We start from the raw sequence: 15,675 nt of genomic DNA, 5'->3' as shown, positions 1-15,675 counted from the left end.
TCCCTTTGATTTTGTCTGCTTATCAAAAAAAGAAGTAGATTACACTAATTTAGTGCTTCTCAGTCGAAAGCAGAAAAGTGTTAGGCCTGGTCAAGTTGGGGAGCAGAAATACTGGTTTCAGTGGCCCAGATGAGTTCCATTGGCTCCTTCACTGCTCAGGACATGCATGTTGCAACATGGATCCCCTGTAAATAATCCCAGTCTCTCCAGAGATTCTGGTTTCATTCAGAGAATGAAGCTGAATTTTGTTGGAGCCTTTTAAACAGTTCTATCAGTAGAACTGCTAGAACTTTGTTCTTCTCTTCCGTCATCTTTTGCTTAAGGCTAGGTCTGTACCATCATAGACTCTAAAGTTTATTAGTCCAAAGTGAGCAAGAACAATTAGGTATTGCCCAGGCCTGCTAGGTTTTAAGAATCAGTTTCATCAGCCTTTGTAATGAAGAAAAATGGTTGGATGTTTCACTCAGTCAGTTCCTCTGACCATGTTCTTTGTGTAGGAATACAGTAACAGGTGATAAAAGTACAACTTGAGAAAGCAAATTGAAAGTGTAAGTTGCCTGACTGTTCCAGCATAAAGGGGTCATGATTGCCAGAATTTGGAAAATGGCAGGAGATTATAAAGAAAACCCTGAACTAAGAGCTTTTCTCTGCCAAAGCAACAATTTGAAGGAACAGTGGTATTACTGACCAAATATAACATTTCCAGGGCTTAGGAATCTCACCACCCTCTGGCAGCTAAAGCAAAAATGAAAATGTCTGAAAAAAAAGCTCCTAACTTCATAGTGCATTATACCAAGAAGCAGGCACCAGCACCTAAAGTCAAGACGTCAGCTTTAGGGTTGGTCCCTTAGAACTGCCAGCACCCAAAAACAGAACTTTGCTGAACTCCGGAGAAAACAATGGATAAGTCTCAAGTGTAGACTTATTAAGAATAAAAGAACCAAGGGGCCTAGATAATGCAGTGAGCACCTACTGCCTGGATCCCTTGAGCTAAGGGCTTTGTATCTCTAATTTCACTTAATCCTAGGGAACTATATGCAAATCAGGTGGTATCTTTGCTTCAGTTAGAATATAATTAGCTTTCCAGGCCCTGTATTTCCTCCTTTACCTGGGAAGATAGCTTATAAAGTGATTTCCATTGATGGCTAACTCATTTATTTTGTGTATGATTTTGGCTCAAGGGTCATATTATTTCCATTAACTGGGGTCATTTCATGTAATTCCTGAAGAATGCAGTCTTGCATTTTTCCACACTTGAAATTGGAAACATTTCTCTCCTGAATGGAGAGATATGGGCCTTTCTGTGTAAGAAATACAGTAGTAATTCCAAACACTGACTCCCCAAACTGCCAGCTGTATTGCCATGAAGATGCCTCTCAAACCTAGCAAAGATATGAAGAAAGAGTTTGCAAACTTTGCAAACATAAATTTGCAGAGTTTTGCAAATTTAAGGATTGACTTCATGTAATAAAGATGAAAATGTCTAACTAGTTACTTTATATTCATCACATGGAAGAGATTCTTAGATTCTTATAAAATACAGTGACTATTGTTCCCATTCCTTCTATCAAGTTAATAATTAGTCCCATATGTTGAGCTAAGTATTTTGTGTGGCACTGGACTAGGTACTTTATTGAATTTAATTCTCACAGCTGACCATTCAGATTAGGACTTAATCCCATTTTATAGATGAGCAAATAGAAGGTAAGTAGAATTTGTCCAGCATCATACAGCTGGTAATAGTGGCCCAGGATTAATGCCAAGCCACTGTTGTTTTCACTGCACCCCAGAAACCTCCACAAGTACTTTGGCAGTAAGTACAATTACACTGGTTGCACACTTAAAATAATTATATGTTTGGTGGGGAGTGGTAGTACACACCTGTAATTCCAGAGGGAAATCACAACTCTGACCCTAGTCTGGGCAACAGTCTCAAAATTAAAAATTAAAAAAAAAAAGGGGGGGTGGAGAATGTAGCTCAGTGAAAAAGCTTTGAATTCAATCTCCAGTACAGAAGGAAAAATATAAAGAAGATAGGTTTGCTTTTAAAAGAATATATTTTTTGTACATTGCCTTATACATTTGAAATTTTGGCCATATCTATAAAATCATATACAGTGTGTCACTTCTTTATAGGCCATTTAAGTAATTTCAAATGTGCAAGGCCCTAGAGTCAGTCCCTGCACCACTAGAAAAAAAGAGAATTTCAAAAATAATTTTACTCATATGAGATTTCTATCTTATATAATGACTTTGACTTTAGAACCTAATACCCAGGTGAAATAAAACTATTTAAAATTCCTGTAAAATCCCCATCCTAGCTGGGCGTGATAGCGCATATCTGTAATCCCAGCACTTGGGAGGCTGAGGCAAGAGAATCACTGTGAGTTCAAGGCCAGCCTGGACTACATAGTGAGTTCAAAGCCAGCCTAAAGTACGTAGCAAGACACTCTCAAAAAACAAACAAAAAAATCCTGTCCTAGTTTTTGCCTTGGTATTGTCTGTATCATTACAGGGAAAGAGACTAGCACTTTGGCCTCCCCTTTACCTAGAGTTACTGTAGCATCCTGCAACTGTAGAAAGTTAGTACAGTTCTCAAAAAGACCTCATTTGCCTTAGTTTCTCTATCAGCTTTCCACTCTTTCATGAGTACTGTCAATGGATTCCTTTTGCAGTTAACATTAAGTATCTGCCTTGCTCCCTGAGATATTCCCTTGGCACAGTCTGTTTAGGCAGTGTCTTTTATAAAATCTACTTGTAAAATTTATTTAATACCCAATTCCAAATTCCTTGTGCTTTTTAAATGTTTCATTGTATTCCTGGTACTACTATTTGGTTCCTTTCTTTTTCAAGAAACTGAGGGCCCAAATCAGTGTGATTGTAATACTGCAGATTTAAGCATACCCTGATGCCAAGTCATTGTAAGAAGGCAATTTCACATGAGAAAGATGGCAGCATCTGTTTCATTGGTAGGAAGAGGGTAAGTTTGGAGGTAGATCAGTTACAAATTGTTGCTAAACAAACCACCTCAGGACCCATTTATTATTTCTTCTGAGTCTACTTCCTGACTAAGTGTTTCTGCTAATCTGGGTTGATCTCACCTGGGCTTGATCAGTTAGCATATTAGCTGGGAAGACTCCATTTTCTGCACACATCTCACATCTTTGGCAGCGACTTTCACATTTCCAGCAGCTAACTTGATCACAACCTCAAGGCGTGGCAGAGGCACAAGAGCAAGCAAGCCCAGCCATGCAAAGAACAGGGAGAAATGCATACACACTGTTGAAGCTCAAGCTGGCAGTGTGTCTGCTAAATCCCATTGGCCAGAGAAAGTGACACGGCCACTTAGTGTCAGAGTGGGAGGAGACTACAGAGTTGCATGATAGAAGAATGTGTCATTGCATGTGGCCATTAAATGTAATTAATCTTCTAGTCAGGACCCTTCAGTGTGAAAGAAAACCTTTAGACTTGCCTTACTAGAACAAGGTTGTCCTTTTAAAAGAGAAAAAAAAAAAGACCAAGTAATGACTGTGTATTGGGCCTATGCTGTTGGCATGCATAGGGCTTGGCACTTTACCTGCTTTTACAGTCATCCTCACAACAACTCTGCAAGGTAGGTAGTAATCAGAGCTCAGAGAAGTTAAATGACTTGCTCAAGGTCATTCCACTCATATATAGTCAGGCAGGGATTAGAACATATGTCCATCTGACCCTCAAAATCCAGGTTCTTTTTACCATCCTTTGGCTCTAAAGAGCATCAGAGCATGCCTTACCTTCCCACTAACAGAATTTTCAATTGAGTGGATACTTTCTGACTAATTCAACAGACCCCTTCTCTAAAACATTGCTGAAATCGTAGTGGAATTATGGAGCTCTCCAGACAAACCCACATGTCCTCCCAAACTCTCCATGGATTGAAAGCATACTTTCCTTCCAAATGGGGATTGATCTGTAGGCTGCAGAAGCAGCCTAAGAATTGTGGCCTCGCCTAGACATGTGAGAGAGAGAAGGGACATTAGGAAACCTATGAAATTCAGGATATCAGGGCATTAGGACATCTGAGCATGAGCTTTGGAGTCACATTTGCCATGGTTCAACCACTCAGTAGCTCTGTAACCTTGGGCAACTCATTTAACATCCTGAGATCTGTTCATCTAAAAGAAAAAAATGGGAATGATAACACCTCATTTGCAGAGCTGTTACAAGGACTAAAACTAAATTATGTTTATAAAGTGCCTAACCCAGTGCCTGGCACGTAATAAGTGGCATTACTAATACTATTAGCATCATTTCTAAGGAGAGCCCTTCCCCTCCTGGGAAACCCTGTGTCTGTCTGTTGGACAGGTCCCCCTCACCTCCAGCCAGTCTATACAGACTTGCTGCCTGCTATGTCACCGGGAACGCAAAGGCTGGGAAGAAGGCCCTTCACAAAACGGACTGGTGTTGCAGGGTGAAAAGCTACCCCCTGACTTCATGCCAAAGCTCGTCAAGAATCTCCTAGGCGAGATGCCTCTATGGGTCTGCCAGAGTTGCCGAAAGAGCATGGAGGAAGATGAAAGGCAGACAGGTCGAGAACATGCAGTGGCGGTACGTAACCACTGACAAGGGGTCCCTGAATTCAGGGTGGCCACATCCCCAGGAAAGGTAGGCTGTTCATTCCCTGTCTTTTCAGGGGCTTCCTTGGGACCCTCCCATGCTCAGGTGCTAAGAAGATTCTAGGCTACATTGACAGCCTTGCAGATGCAGATTCAAATTTGGGGGAAAGAGAAACAGTCTTCAGGCAGCACTCTGGCCTCAGCATAGTCCATACAGAAGATGAAGGCCTGATCATAGGTTACAGTAGATCATGATCCTGATCCCTCATGTGACCCTGATACCTTCAACTCCTTGGCACTTTGAAAGATAACCTTTATGATACAGAAAGCAGAGGTCAGTTTGAGAGTCTGAAATGTGCGTCTTTCTGTCAGAAGGCCTCCAAAATAGGTGGGAGCCATGCAAGTCTGCCATTCCGTGAGTCAGTGGCCAGACTTCTTTCATTTCTCATTCTTCTCCAGGCCCTCTTTTACCCAGAATCAATTCAGCTTCAGGACTCCCAGTTTAAAGACCTTTACTCTTGTTGGCTTTTCAGCTAGTGCCCACACTGACAGGCAGTCTCTGTCCCTGCAGAGGCTCTCCTTAGAATCCACACACTCCATGTGACTGGGAGTATCACTGCTCCCTTCCAGCAAAGACCCTTGCTTGTGCTTGCAGCTGGAGTAGTACTGGTTGTGCTTTGACCATGGCAGAGGGGCCCTGGGGAGAGGGGGTTTCCTTGGGGTATGCAGAGGCAGCAGAGGGTCAGCTCTGCTGTTTGACCATGAGCCTTTTTCTTCTCCTTTTCCAGATCTCCTTGTCACACACATCCTGTAAATCACAGTCTTGTGGGGGTGATTCTCATTCCTCCTCGTCTTCCTCTTCATCATCCTCATCATCCTCCTCCTCCTCCTGCCATGGGAACTCAGGGGACTGGGATCCCAGCTCATTCCTGTCGGCACATAAGCTCTCGGGCCTCTGGAACTCCCCACACTCCAGTGGGGCCTTGCCCGGCAGCTCGCTCGGGAGCCCTCCTGCCATCCCCGGTGAGTCTCTGACTTTGGGAAGGGAGCCAGGACCCTCCATATAGACAGCTGTGTTTTCCTCTCCACTTTGTTCCAGTGAATCAGAAGATTAGTTCTTAAAATAAGTAAAAGTGGAGCTATACCAGTGGCATCAGGGCACCCTAGACCTTGACTATCTCTGTGAAATGCCTGCCCAGGACTCTGAAACTGAACAGCTACTGATAGAGGAAAGTTTTCCCTCAAAACTGTCATTGGCTCTCATAGCTGTTCATATTGGATCCAGGAAGGGTGCTGGTGAGCACTGTCTGAGGTGCAAGTGTAGTGAGAGGGCCTTTAGGGAAATAGGATTTAAGTCATAACTCCTGCCCTATAGCACCATGGACAGCTAGGCCACTTCAGCTTCCTCAGCCGCCTTCACATTTTTTTCACCTGAGAGATAGTGTAGAAGCACTGCACTTAATCCACAAGAGATTGGCAGTGCGAACTGCTGTGTTTTTTAGCCAGTTAGCAGCTGTACAAGCCTTCTTTAGAGTCTTGAATGATGTACAAAGACCCAAAGGAAAAAAGATTTGGCTTATTAATTTATTATGTAAATATGATTGACAGTCATACTTCTAAGTGGACGGGCAGGTTTCTTCAAAAGGGTGCCTTCCCCAGCATTATGTGATTTAAGCAGTGAACAATTCAGTTGTCTTGGTCCATGAGCCAAACAGAGTCATCAAAGTCTTTTCCCACTTTCTCTCTGAAATGTGAGTTCTCCCAGGAGTCAGGCATCGCTGGATCCTCGGGTCTACTTGACCAAGAGGCAGAGCTTTAGCCTGCTGCAACTCCCTTTCCAACCCCAAGGAATGCCTGTGAATACTGATCCTGGAGACTCAGAGAGACAGAACACATGCCTCCTGCTCATGCCAGCCAGCATTCTTGGTGCTTTCTCCCTTGGGCCTGGGCTCCTTGAACTTACCCAGCCAAGCTGCTGCCCACAGATTCCTCTTCGGCTCTGGGGTCCCCTGTACTGAGAGGCTGTGTCCTCTGGTCACAGTAAGCAGGACACTGGCAGTGAGCCTCTGGGCCTTCCTGGGTCTGACCCCTTTTCCCCTCCTCTACCCCACAGGTGAGGCTTTCCCCATCTCGGAGCACCACCAGCACTCAGACCTCACTGCTCCCCCTAACAGCCCCACTGGCCACCACCCCCAGCCAGCATCTCTTATCCCTTCTCACCCTGGCTCCTTCAGCTCACCTCCCCACCCACACCTGATGCCTACTACCCCAGCAGCACCTTTCCCCACCCAGGCTTCAGAGTACCCTGTGGCTGCTGCTGCCACTGCTCCCCACCCTCCAGGGACATGTCAGAGCCCCCACCTGCCCTCCACCAGCATGCCGCTCCTGAAGATGCCTCCACCATTCTCAGGATGCAGCCACCCCTGCAGTGGGCACTGCAGCGGGCACTGCAGCGGGCCTCTCCTCCCACCACCGAGCTCTCAGCCACTCCCTAGCACTCACAGGTAAGTGAGCCATGTGACCAGCACACTCCCTGCTTACTGGAACTTAGTTTTGGAAAACATTGCCAAGGGTACTTTTGGGGTAGAAATTACAGGATAGATTGGGCTGAGGGTGTGGCTTAGTGATAGAAATTGTGCTTAGCTTGTACAGGGCTGGGGGCTCAATCACTAGCATAAAAATAAATAAATAAAGGCTAGATTACTAGTTTTATTGTTTTCCCAACTTAAGTAAAAATATGTGTGTATCTTTTTAAAAGAGTGCTTGCCTACCATTCTCAGAGTCCTGAATTCAGTCCCCAGTAGTGTAAAAAAAAGTACCTACTAACATTACTTATAATTACTAGTCAAAAAATCCTTAATAAAAATTTAGCAAACCAAATCCAGCAACATGTCAGAGTGGTAATATAACAATGTGATTTACCTTAGGAATGCAAGGTTGGTTTAACATCTGAAAATCAATCAATGTAATTCACCATACTAAGAGCCTAAAAAGAGCCAAGTGTGTTGTGGTGCACATCTGTAATTCTAGCTCTCTGGGAGGCTGAGGCAGGAGGATCACCATGAAGTCAATGTCAGACTGGGCTACATAAGTGAGTTCAAGGGAAGCTTGCACTACATAGTGAGACCCTACCTCAGAAGGGTGGTGGAGGGGCCGGAGGGCGGCTGCAGATATAGGTACAGGAAAGCATTTGACAGAATTCAACAAAATTCTTAGCAAACTGGAAACACAAGGAAATATTCTCAACAGTAAATAAGCTACAGCTAACATAATAATAGTGAACTACTGAGTACTTTAAAAGAAACATACTCTAACTTAGAACAATTGAGGAGTATATAAAGAAGAAAAACTAGCTGAGTGTAGTGCCACATGCCTGTAATCATAACTACTTAGGAGGCTAGGCAGGAGGATCACATGTTTGTGGCCAGCCTATGCAACTCAGCAAGAGACAAATATATATATTTGTGTAGCAGTTCTTTTCAAACATCTTACTCTGTTTGTTTCCCCAGTCATAATTCCTTTAAAAACTTTCCAATGGCCACATCTTATTGGATAGCAGTAGCATCTCTTATTGGATAGCAGTAGCATAATTTATTCTCCTATTCCTGGGCTGGTAAACATTTGCAGTTTTTTAACCAAGAGAAATAAAGCTGTAATTAACATCCTAAAATGGTGCTTGAATGAGTAAGTGTATCCTTCAGGCAATTTCTAGAAGTAAAACTATATACTGAGAAAGTTTATATTAGTATGTATTTGAAAGTGAATTCTTTGGAGCAGGTGGATATATATTTGTATAAGTCAGATTTGCATTTATTATGCATCTATATTTTCCCACTCTGAAATCCCATCTTGACAGTTTTTGACCTCATGTGCCTTTCACATGCCGTTGATGGTGTCTGTACTGATTTACATCTTCCGGTTTTTACTTAGCATGACTTCATCTATGTTTGTGTGCGCGTGCGGTAGCCATAGACCTCAGCATTCAAGACTGGAGAATATTAACTGTGGATCACTTCATTCTTCTCCACCTGCTGAACATTTAGGTCATTCCACTACTTTGACATGTAATGTCCCTAAAGGTGTCTCAGCCTAAAGTATTTTCCCTCTTTTTGGATTTTTCTCCTTAGAATAGCATCCTCAGAATGAAAAAGTTCTCATTTAAAGGGTGTTTGGGTTTTTTATTATTCTTTGTCCAGAAGGGTTCTTAATATATGTTGAAGAGCTACTTTCCAGAGGGCACTCCAAACACAGTAACTATTTACTACCAGTTATTAGAGAGCTGGTATCTTCATATTCTCAGGAGCACTGGGTATTGTAGTTTTTCTAACATTCAGTTGTGCTAATGTAATGAGGAATGGCTGATTTAGAATAAACTTCTGTAAGCAACACTAACAAGTTCTGTTCCTGTCCTTTTCTAATCCTGCCACATACTTACTGTCCTTCCCAGCAGAGAGGGGCGATGTTGGACTGACTTTGGAGCAGAGCCTCAGCCAGCATGGGCACCAGCTCCTGCAGCACTTCAGCTGATGAGGGCCCAGCCTTGGGCTCTGACTCTTTTCTGCTTCTATTCTAGGACCTTTCAGCCTAGGTCTGATTCTTACGCTGGGAAGATATTCTATGCAAAATGCTTCTAGTGTTTCCCAAAATCCAAGGCAACACGGGGACTTGTGTCCTAGTCACCTGTTGGACAGAGCAGTCAAGCACCCTGAGCTTTGGTCTCTGCTACTGCAAAATGGAGAGAGTAGAACTTATAGAACTTAGGGGTTGGTTAGAAATAACATGCTGAGTACAGTATTAGGCACAGGCAATAGTCTTACAGTCTGCAGCCCAGGAGACTCATTTAATTTTGCTCAACTCAGTTCCTTGTGGTTAAGGTAGCTCTACCCACTAGTGCTAGGGACCAGATTCAAGTACTGAGGACCCTAGAAAATGGAAGGAAACACTGACCTCATTAATGGGGAGCCTATCAGCCTGCTAATCAGTTTAAGTGCCTACTTACCAAGCACCTGCTGGATGTGCAAGGTTGTTATGCTGCATGCTGGAACCCAAAAATAGAAGTAGCACAGTCCTTTGCCCTTGAGGAGTACACAATCTGATAAGAGAAAAGGAGGCAAACAGGCCAGGAGTAGTGGCACACACTTATAATCCCACTACTCTGGGAGCTGAGGCAGGAGGATTGAAAGAAAGTTTGAGCCAAGCCTAGGCAACTCAGCAAGACTCCATCTCAGAAAAAGAGCTGGGGATAAAAATCAATTCAGAGGGCCTAGGTTCAATCCCCAGTACTACAGCGGGGAGAAAGGCAAGCAGTCCACTACAGGAACACATGATAAACGAGTGCATAGAGAGACGTGTTACTCTCTATGTACACTGTGGGCACAAAAAGTGAAGGTAAAAGGAACCTGTCAGGGGGCAGTCTCTGTGTTTGCGATGCCCCAAGGGGCAAGAAGTATTGGCCCTGTGCTTGAGAGAGGCAGCTGAAGGGCAGCTGGTATGCTGCTGTGGGCTCCCGCCCTGCTGCTTCTGCAGCTTGCCCCACACTGCCCTCCCTCACCTCTGGGCCTTTCTCGCCTGCCCCAGGGACCCCGGGTGCAAGGGGCACAAGTTTGCACACAGCGGCCTGGGCTGCCCACTGCCCCAGCCCTGCGAGGCAGACGAGGGGCTGGGTGAGGAAGAGGACAGCAGCTCTGAGCGCAGCTCCTGCACCTCAACTTCCACCCACCAGAGAGATGGGAAGTTCTGCGACTGCTGCTACTGTGAGTTCTTCGGCCACAATGCGGTGAGTGAGCCTGCCCAGGCCGGAGAGGGCTGGGGGCCAGCCAGGTGAGCACAGGGATACCCTGCTCTCCCGAGACCCCTTGCTCACAGGAGTAATCACTACACCGGCACCCTGTGAGTCCTTACACCTGCGTCCGCTTGCTTGAGCCTCACAGCACATTGGTGTGGTTGTGGTTTTTTTATTTTTTTTTGTTTTTGTCTTTTAAGATTTTGCTGCCTTTATTCTTTCCGTGGTTTCTCTTAAGATTGACTTTTTTTCTTCAGGCAAAAGGAAAGGAAGTGGCAGAGAGAAAGCTATGATTCTGATGAGTATGTATATGTGTGTAATCCCAGAGAAGTGAACACTTGTGCGTGTTGAAGGCAGAGTGGAAGCAGAAAGGCCTCAGTTCCCCAGGTGTGACAGCCAGCTGAGGGACAGGCCATGAGCACCGATGGCGCCAGGAAGGAGGCTCAGATCAGAGTACATGCTGTCTCTGCACAGGGGAGAAAGCAGTTCAGAAGTCTCATAAGGTGAAGAAGAAAGGGCTGCTGGTCAGGGCAGAGCAACTAAGGATAGGAGGAATGAAAGTAATTCAGCTGTTAGTCACCTTTGAGCTAGGTGTTATTATCCTCATTTTAGAGATGACAAAATTGAGGCTCACAAAGACTTGATGACTCGCCCAAGGTCATACAGCTTCTAAGTGATGAAGCGTAGGCTCAAACCTGCTTCCCTGGCTCCCCAGTCCATGTTTGCTCAACTCTGCCCTGTTTCTTCCCACTCTCTGCACCCGCCGCTGCCTCAGCTCAGAGCCTGGCTGAGGATGAAGCCATTTGGCCTTGGTAGAACAGCTGTCTCGTTCTTACCACATACTTGGTGCCAGTGGGTGGGAGTGCTGTGGGCCTTTCAGGCCCAGGGTGTAATGTCAGCACCTCCCCCTCCCCCAGCCACCCGCTGCCCCGACGAGTCGGAATTATACCGAGATCCGGGAGAAGCTCCGCTCAAGGCTGACCAGGCGGAAAGAGGAGCTGCCTATGAAGGGGGGCACCCTGGGCGGGATCCCTGGGGAGCCCGCCGTGGACCACCGAGATGTGGATGAGCTGCTGGAATTCATCAACAGCACGGAGCCCAAAGTCCCCAACAGCGCCAGGGCCGCCAAGCGGGCCCGGCACAAGCTGAAAAAGAAGGTGGGTGTAGGGGGAGCTCAGCACTACTGCCTCTTCTCCCTGAGGAATCCCGCGCCTCAAGCCCCAAGACTTCTGGGGTATGAATGGTGCTAGCTGCCTAAAGACTTTAGCATGGATCATGCTCTGGGAAGGTCTGAATGAGTTTGGGAGGCATCAGGGTAGGGAGCCTGGGGGCAAGTGATCAGAGGAAAACATGTGTCTTGACCTCAGAAGCTGCTTGCTGGATTCCTTTAAACCAAGGACTTGCTTCAATTGGTCATTTATTCATTCCACAATTACTTCTACAAATACTGGGAGTCAAAGTCTCATGCATTTAAAGAAGCTCAGTCCAGTGTGGAGACTGACACAAAACTGGACAAGCATACCAGGATGGGGAAAGTCCTCCATTCTCCCTGGAAGTAGTTTTATAAGAGGCTGACTTGTGAGCTGAGTCATGGGGGATGAGCACAGATTAATCAGCAGGGTTCTCCCAGCATTGGGCACACCACACAGAAGCTTGGTAAAGCCAAAGCAGAAAACAGCAGAGAAGGCAGGACAGATGGTGGAGATGAAGGAGGGCCTCAGAGGTCAGCTGGGCTTTGACTTTAGCCTCCAAGTGAGGGCTTGTCACTGGAGAGTTGTCATTGAAGAATGTGCTTGGTTAGATCTGTGTTGTGATTGTGCTGTGGCAGTGTGGGATTTAGATTGAAAGGTGATTAAATTTGATGCTCCAGGCAGAAAAAGATGGGCTAAGGGAGAGGTGATTATGGATGGGACTAGAACAGCAGAGATTTGCAGAGGAAGCAGAAATGACAGACCTATGTGCAGGATAGAGTCAGGATGTCTCCCAGGTGGTAACCAGCAAGATGGTATTAACTGTCACAGAGCCAGGATGGCATTTGCAGAAGACTGGATGCAGTTGGGGCACACTGACTCAGAGATTCCTGTGAGACATCCAAGTGGAGACGGAGATGTGAGGCTAGGAGTTTCAAGCACAGATATAATTGAAGCCATGGGAATGAACCAGTCCTCAGGGCTGAGAATTGAACCAGGGAGCTATTCCTGGGCAGCCCTGCTGTTGGGTGAGCCTAGGCCTTGATAGCTCATTCCCTGTGGCTTCATTACCACTTTACCCATTTACCCCAACTGCATCTGCGCAATGCCACGTTCAGGAGCCCATTATCCAGGAAGATTTGGGTTTGATAGCCAGCTAGTTACAGTTCCTGGGTGGTCAAACAGCCCTGGTGCTCTGGAAGGCAGAAGTGATTCTTCATCTTTTTCCAGCCCAAAGGACAACCAAGGATCCTTCTGCAGTTTGATGTTAAGCCAAAGGGTCCTGCCACTCCCTTCAGAAAATGTCTTGCTCCCATCCAGAGCTACTAGCCAGAAGTGTTCCCTGGGCGACAGTGTTCTCTCTGGCCCCTTAGGACAAAATATAACCCCAGTTAGATCCCCGGGGGCACCTGTAGTTCCCAGGCCTGGTGTAATTTTCATAAATGTGTAGGCCCAGACAGACCGCCCTCCTTCACTTATAATACTGTCCTTTCATGCCTTCTCTTTGGGACAGGCTGTCCCTCCAAGCTCAGTTTAGACATTTCCTCCTTTACAGACTTCCTCAGGGAGTTCTTCCACTACTCACTCACTGCACCTTGCCTATTTCTCTAGGCTGCCATTTGTCATGCTCTTCTCACTCAATCCAAGTCTCCTTACATAGCAACCATCTGCCAAGCCCAGCTTAAGAGGCCAGGCTTCAGACAAACAAGGCAACCCTGCCTTTCCAGATGTAGTCATGGAACTTCAGGTGGGGACAACATGCACAAGCAGTCATAATACAGGCAGCTGTTGTCACTATCTATTTAAACAACAACCTTCTCCTCAAGGTTCCTCCACCTGCTGGACTTAACAATACATGCTGTCCACCAGCTTTCCCAGAAGCCAAGTGGTGATAGTTGCTCATTTTCTTCCACCTTGAAAGATGGATGAAACCAAGTGTCTTCCTGTTTCTTTACTTCACTCTCACCTTTGTGTACTAAAATCAATATTAGGGATTAGTTCAGTATCTACGGCCTCTTGGCCACTGCTCTTCATCCACTGCATATAGTCACCTCCCCATTTCTCTTCTTTCCAGTCTAATCTAGCATGAATTCACTTTAAATATTGGTAAAAGTGCAAGCAGAGTGACTCATCATTTAATCACTGTCTTACCAGTACTCAGTTCCTCACCCCATTTGCCTTCTGTCACTTGCTTAGAAAAACTGCAGCCCTTGGAGTCCACCCCAGGCTACCTCACCCTTTTGCAGGACAGCACACGACCCAGATCTATCAATATACCCAGCTGGGTAGTCCCCTGCTTGCCTAAGCCCCCACATTGTTTGGCCAGCCTCCTGTAGCTCCCGCATTTCCCTGCTCCTCCTCGCATCTATTCACAGTCTCTGTCAGACCCCTTATGCAGCCTCCAGGCTCTCCCAACACCCACACATACCTTTATTTTTGGCCACCTCATTTCCTATTTCCATGAGAAAGGAAGCTGTTGGATTGACAGTCTCTTGACTCTGACGACCCCAACTGCAAGCTTACTTTTTACCCCATGCAGGAAAAGTTATCCCTTTCCCACCCTGGGCCTTCTGCTGTATGCTTCTTTCTACTGCCTCAGCTCAGCACCAGACCACCTGCTCTAGAGCTCAGGCCTCTCTTCTGGTCCAGGTCCCATCACATGTCACTGTGCCCTGCAGCTCTCTGTTTTGAAAGCAGACTGTCCCTGGGCTTGTAACTCTCCTACTCAGCTCCCCAGTCCTTTTCCTCTCAGAGCAGTCACATTTCTTGAAAGACAGTCTGTGCCTTCACTGTCTTCACTTCCCTACCTTGTCCACTCCCTGCAGACTATTCCCCATCCTCTACAATGTCACTACTGATTTCTTCGTTCCTAATCCAAATTCCTATTCCCATTATATATGTCCAATAAGCAACCCTGGACATTTTGTATGTGCTCTTGTTTTTGGCTGCTCCTCTACTCTGAGCCAAGCCGGTCCAGGAAAGGGGCAGTGGAAACACCATCTTCTTGTGATTTCTGACCTGCTGGTCTACTTTGTCTCCTTTGTGAGTGCCTAGCCCTCCACCTAGCCCTGCCTCTCGAGTATATCTCCCTGGGAAAAGAAAAGCCATCTAGGTAGTGTTTCCTCTCTATACTTCACACTGAAGTACCCCTACCACTACTGGGCTCCTCCTCACAGATATCACACAGGTCCCTCAAACTCACTACACCCAAAACAGCTTAACAGTCTTGTTATCTTTCGCAAACGGGGCCTGCCTTTCCTTCCCATTGTCACTGGTACTGCTTTCCACCCTTTTGGCTGACCTGACCACCACCCTGGGCACCATCTTTTGGGAGTGAATCATAGTGACTGAGATCAATGGGCCATGGAAGCTCAGTTTGAAGCTCGGCTCTGCCACGCTTGCTGTATGACCTTGGGCAAATCACTTAACCTCTAAGCCTCAGTTTCTTCATCTGTAAAATGAGAATAACAGGAGAACCTAAGTCATAGTTTGTTGTGAAAATGGAAAGGAATGGTGCGTGGAAATGTTGGGCAGGTTGCCTGACACATGGAATGCTTAGTCCATAGGGGCTGCTGTAGCTGGTGTAGTATTTGGCAATGTTTTTTGAATGCATCTCATTCTATTTCCCCACCCAAAATCAAAAGTCCTCTCTATGCTACTTTCCCCAACAGCTCAAACCTGCCCACTTCTCTCCACCTACTGCCTCTATTTTCAAAGTGTTCATGGCTAAACATTGTCTTCAGGCATAAACCCAGCTTCTAACACAGCGAAGGATTCTGGATCAGGATCCAGCTCCTCTTAGCTTGCCAGCTTCATCTATCAGTCTCTCCTTTTTGACCTGCCTCCCTAATTTACACCCCGCCCACCTACAACAATAAAAACTAGGCTCCAGCTATACCCTTGAATGGTCTGCATTCCCAAATGATTTTTTTTTTTTTTTTTTTTGCTATTCCTTCCCTCTAAAGAGTCCTTGTCTCACTTTCTTGGGATAGTCTTACTCACCCTTCAGTGTCTCCTCTGGGAAGCACTCCTAATGACCCAAGCACACGAGCACCCTGTGCTTTGTTCCCTATATAGCACACGTTGTCACTGTCACTCTGAATTAAAA

General features: G+C 45.9%; 1 protein-coding gene across 11 annotated transcripts in view; it reads left to right on the top strand.

Annotated features, from left to right (window-relative positions):
- The window catches only part of Fam193b (family with sequence similarity 193, member B), a 32,293-nt gene that overhangs the window by 9,777 nt on the left and 6,841 nt on the right, over positions 1–15,675 (top strand). For 8 of the 11 annotated variants that reach the window (XR_259726.1, XM_005376449.1, XM_013506571.1 and 5 more), the window contains 5 exons: positions 4,345–4,587; positions 5,384–5,618; positions 6,709–7,099; positions 10,173–10,371; positions 11,295–11,534. Coding sequence is in view for 10 of the 11 variants with exons in the window: in XM_005376449.1 (XP_005376506.1) it covers positions 4,345–4,587; positions 5,384–5,618; positions 6,709–7,099; positions 10,173–10,371; positions 11,295–11,534 (1,308 nt within the window). In the remaining variant the exon portion in view is untranslated. Of the gene's footprint in view, positions 1–4,344; positions 4,930–5,383; positions 5,619–6,708; positions 7,100–10,172; positions 10,372–11,294; positions 11,535–15,675 lie in introns of those variants that run through there. The other 3 variants (XM_013506583.1, XM_005376452.1, XM_005376451.1) reach the window with 3 other exon arrangements.

This window comes from Chinchilla lanigera, unplaced genomic scaffold, assembly GCF_000276665.1.
Source record: "Chinchilla lanigera isolate Chin_1 unplaced genomic scaffold, ChiLan1.0 scaffold00007, whole genome shotgun sequence".
NCBI classification, from domain to species: Eukaryota; Metazoa; Chordata; class Mammalia; order Rodentia; family Chinchillidae; genus Chinchilla; species Chinchilla lanigera.
The sequence above is the reverse complement of the archived record's forward strand: the minus strand, read 5'-3'. Positions and strand labels throughout refer to the sequence as shown.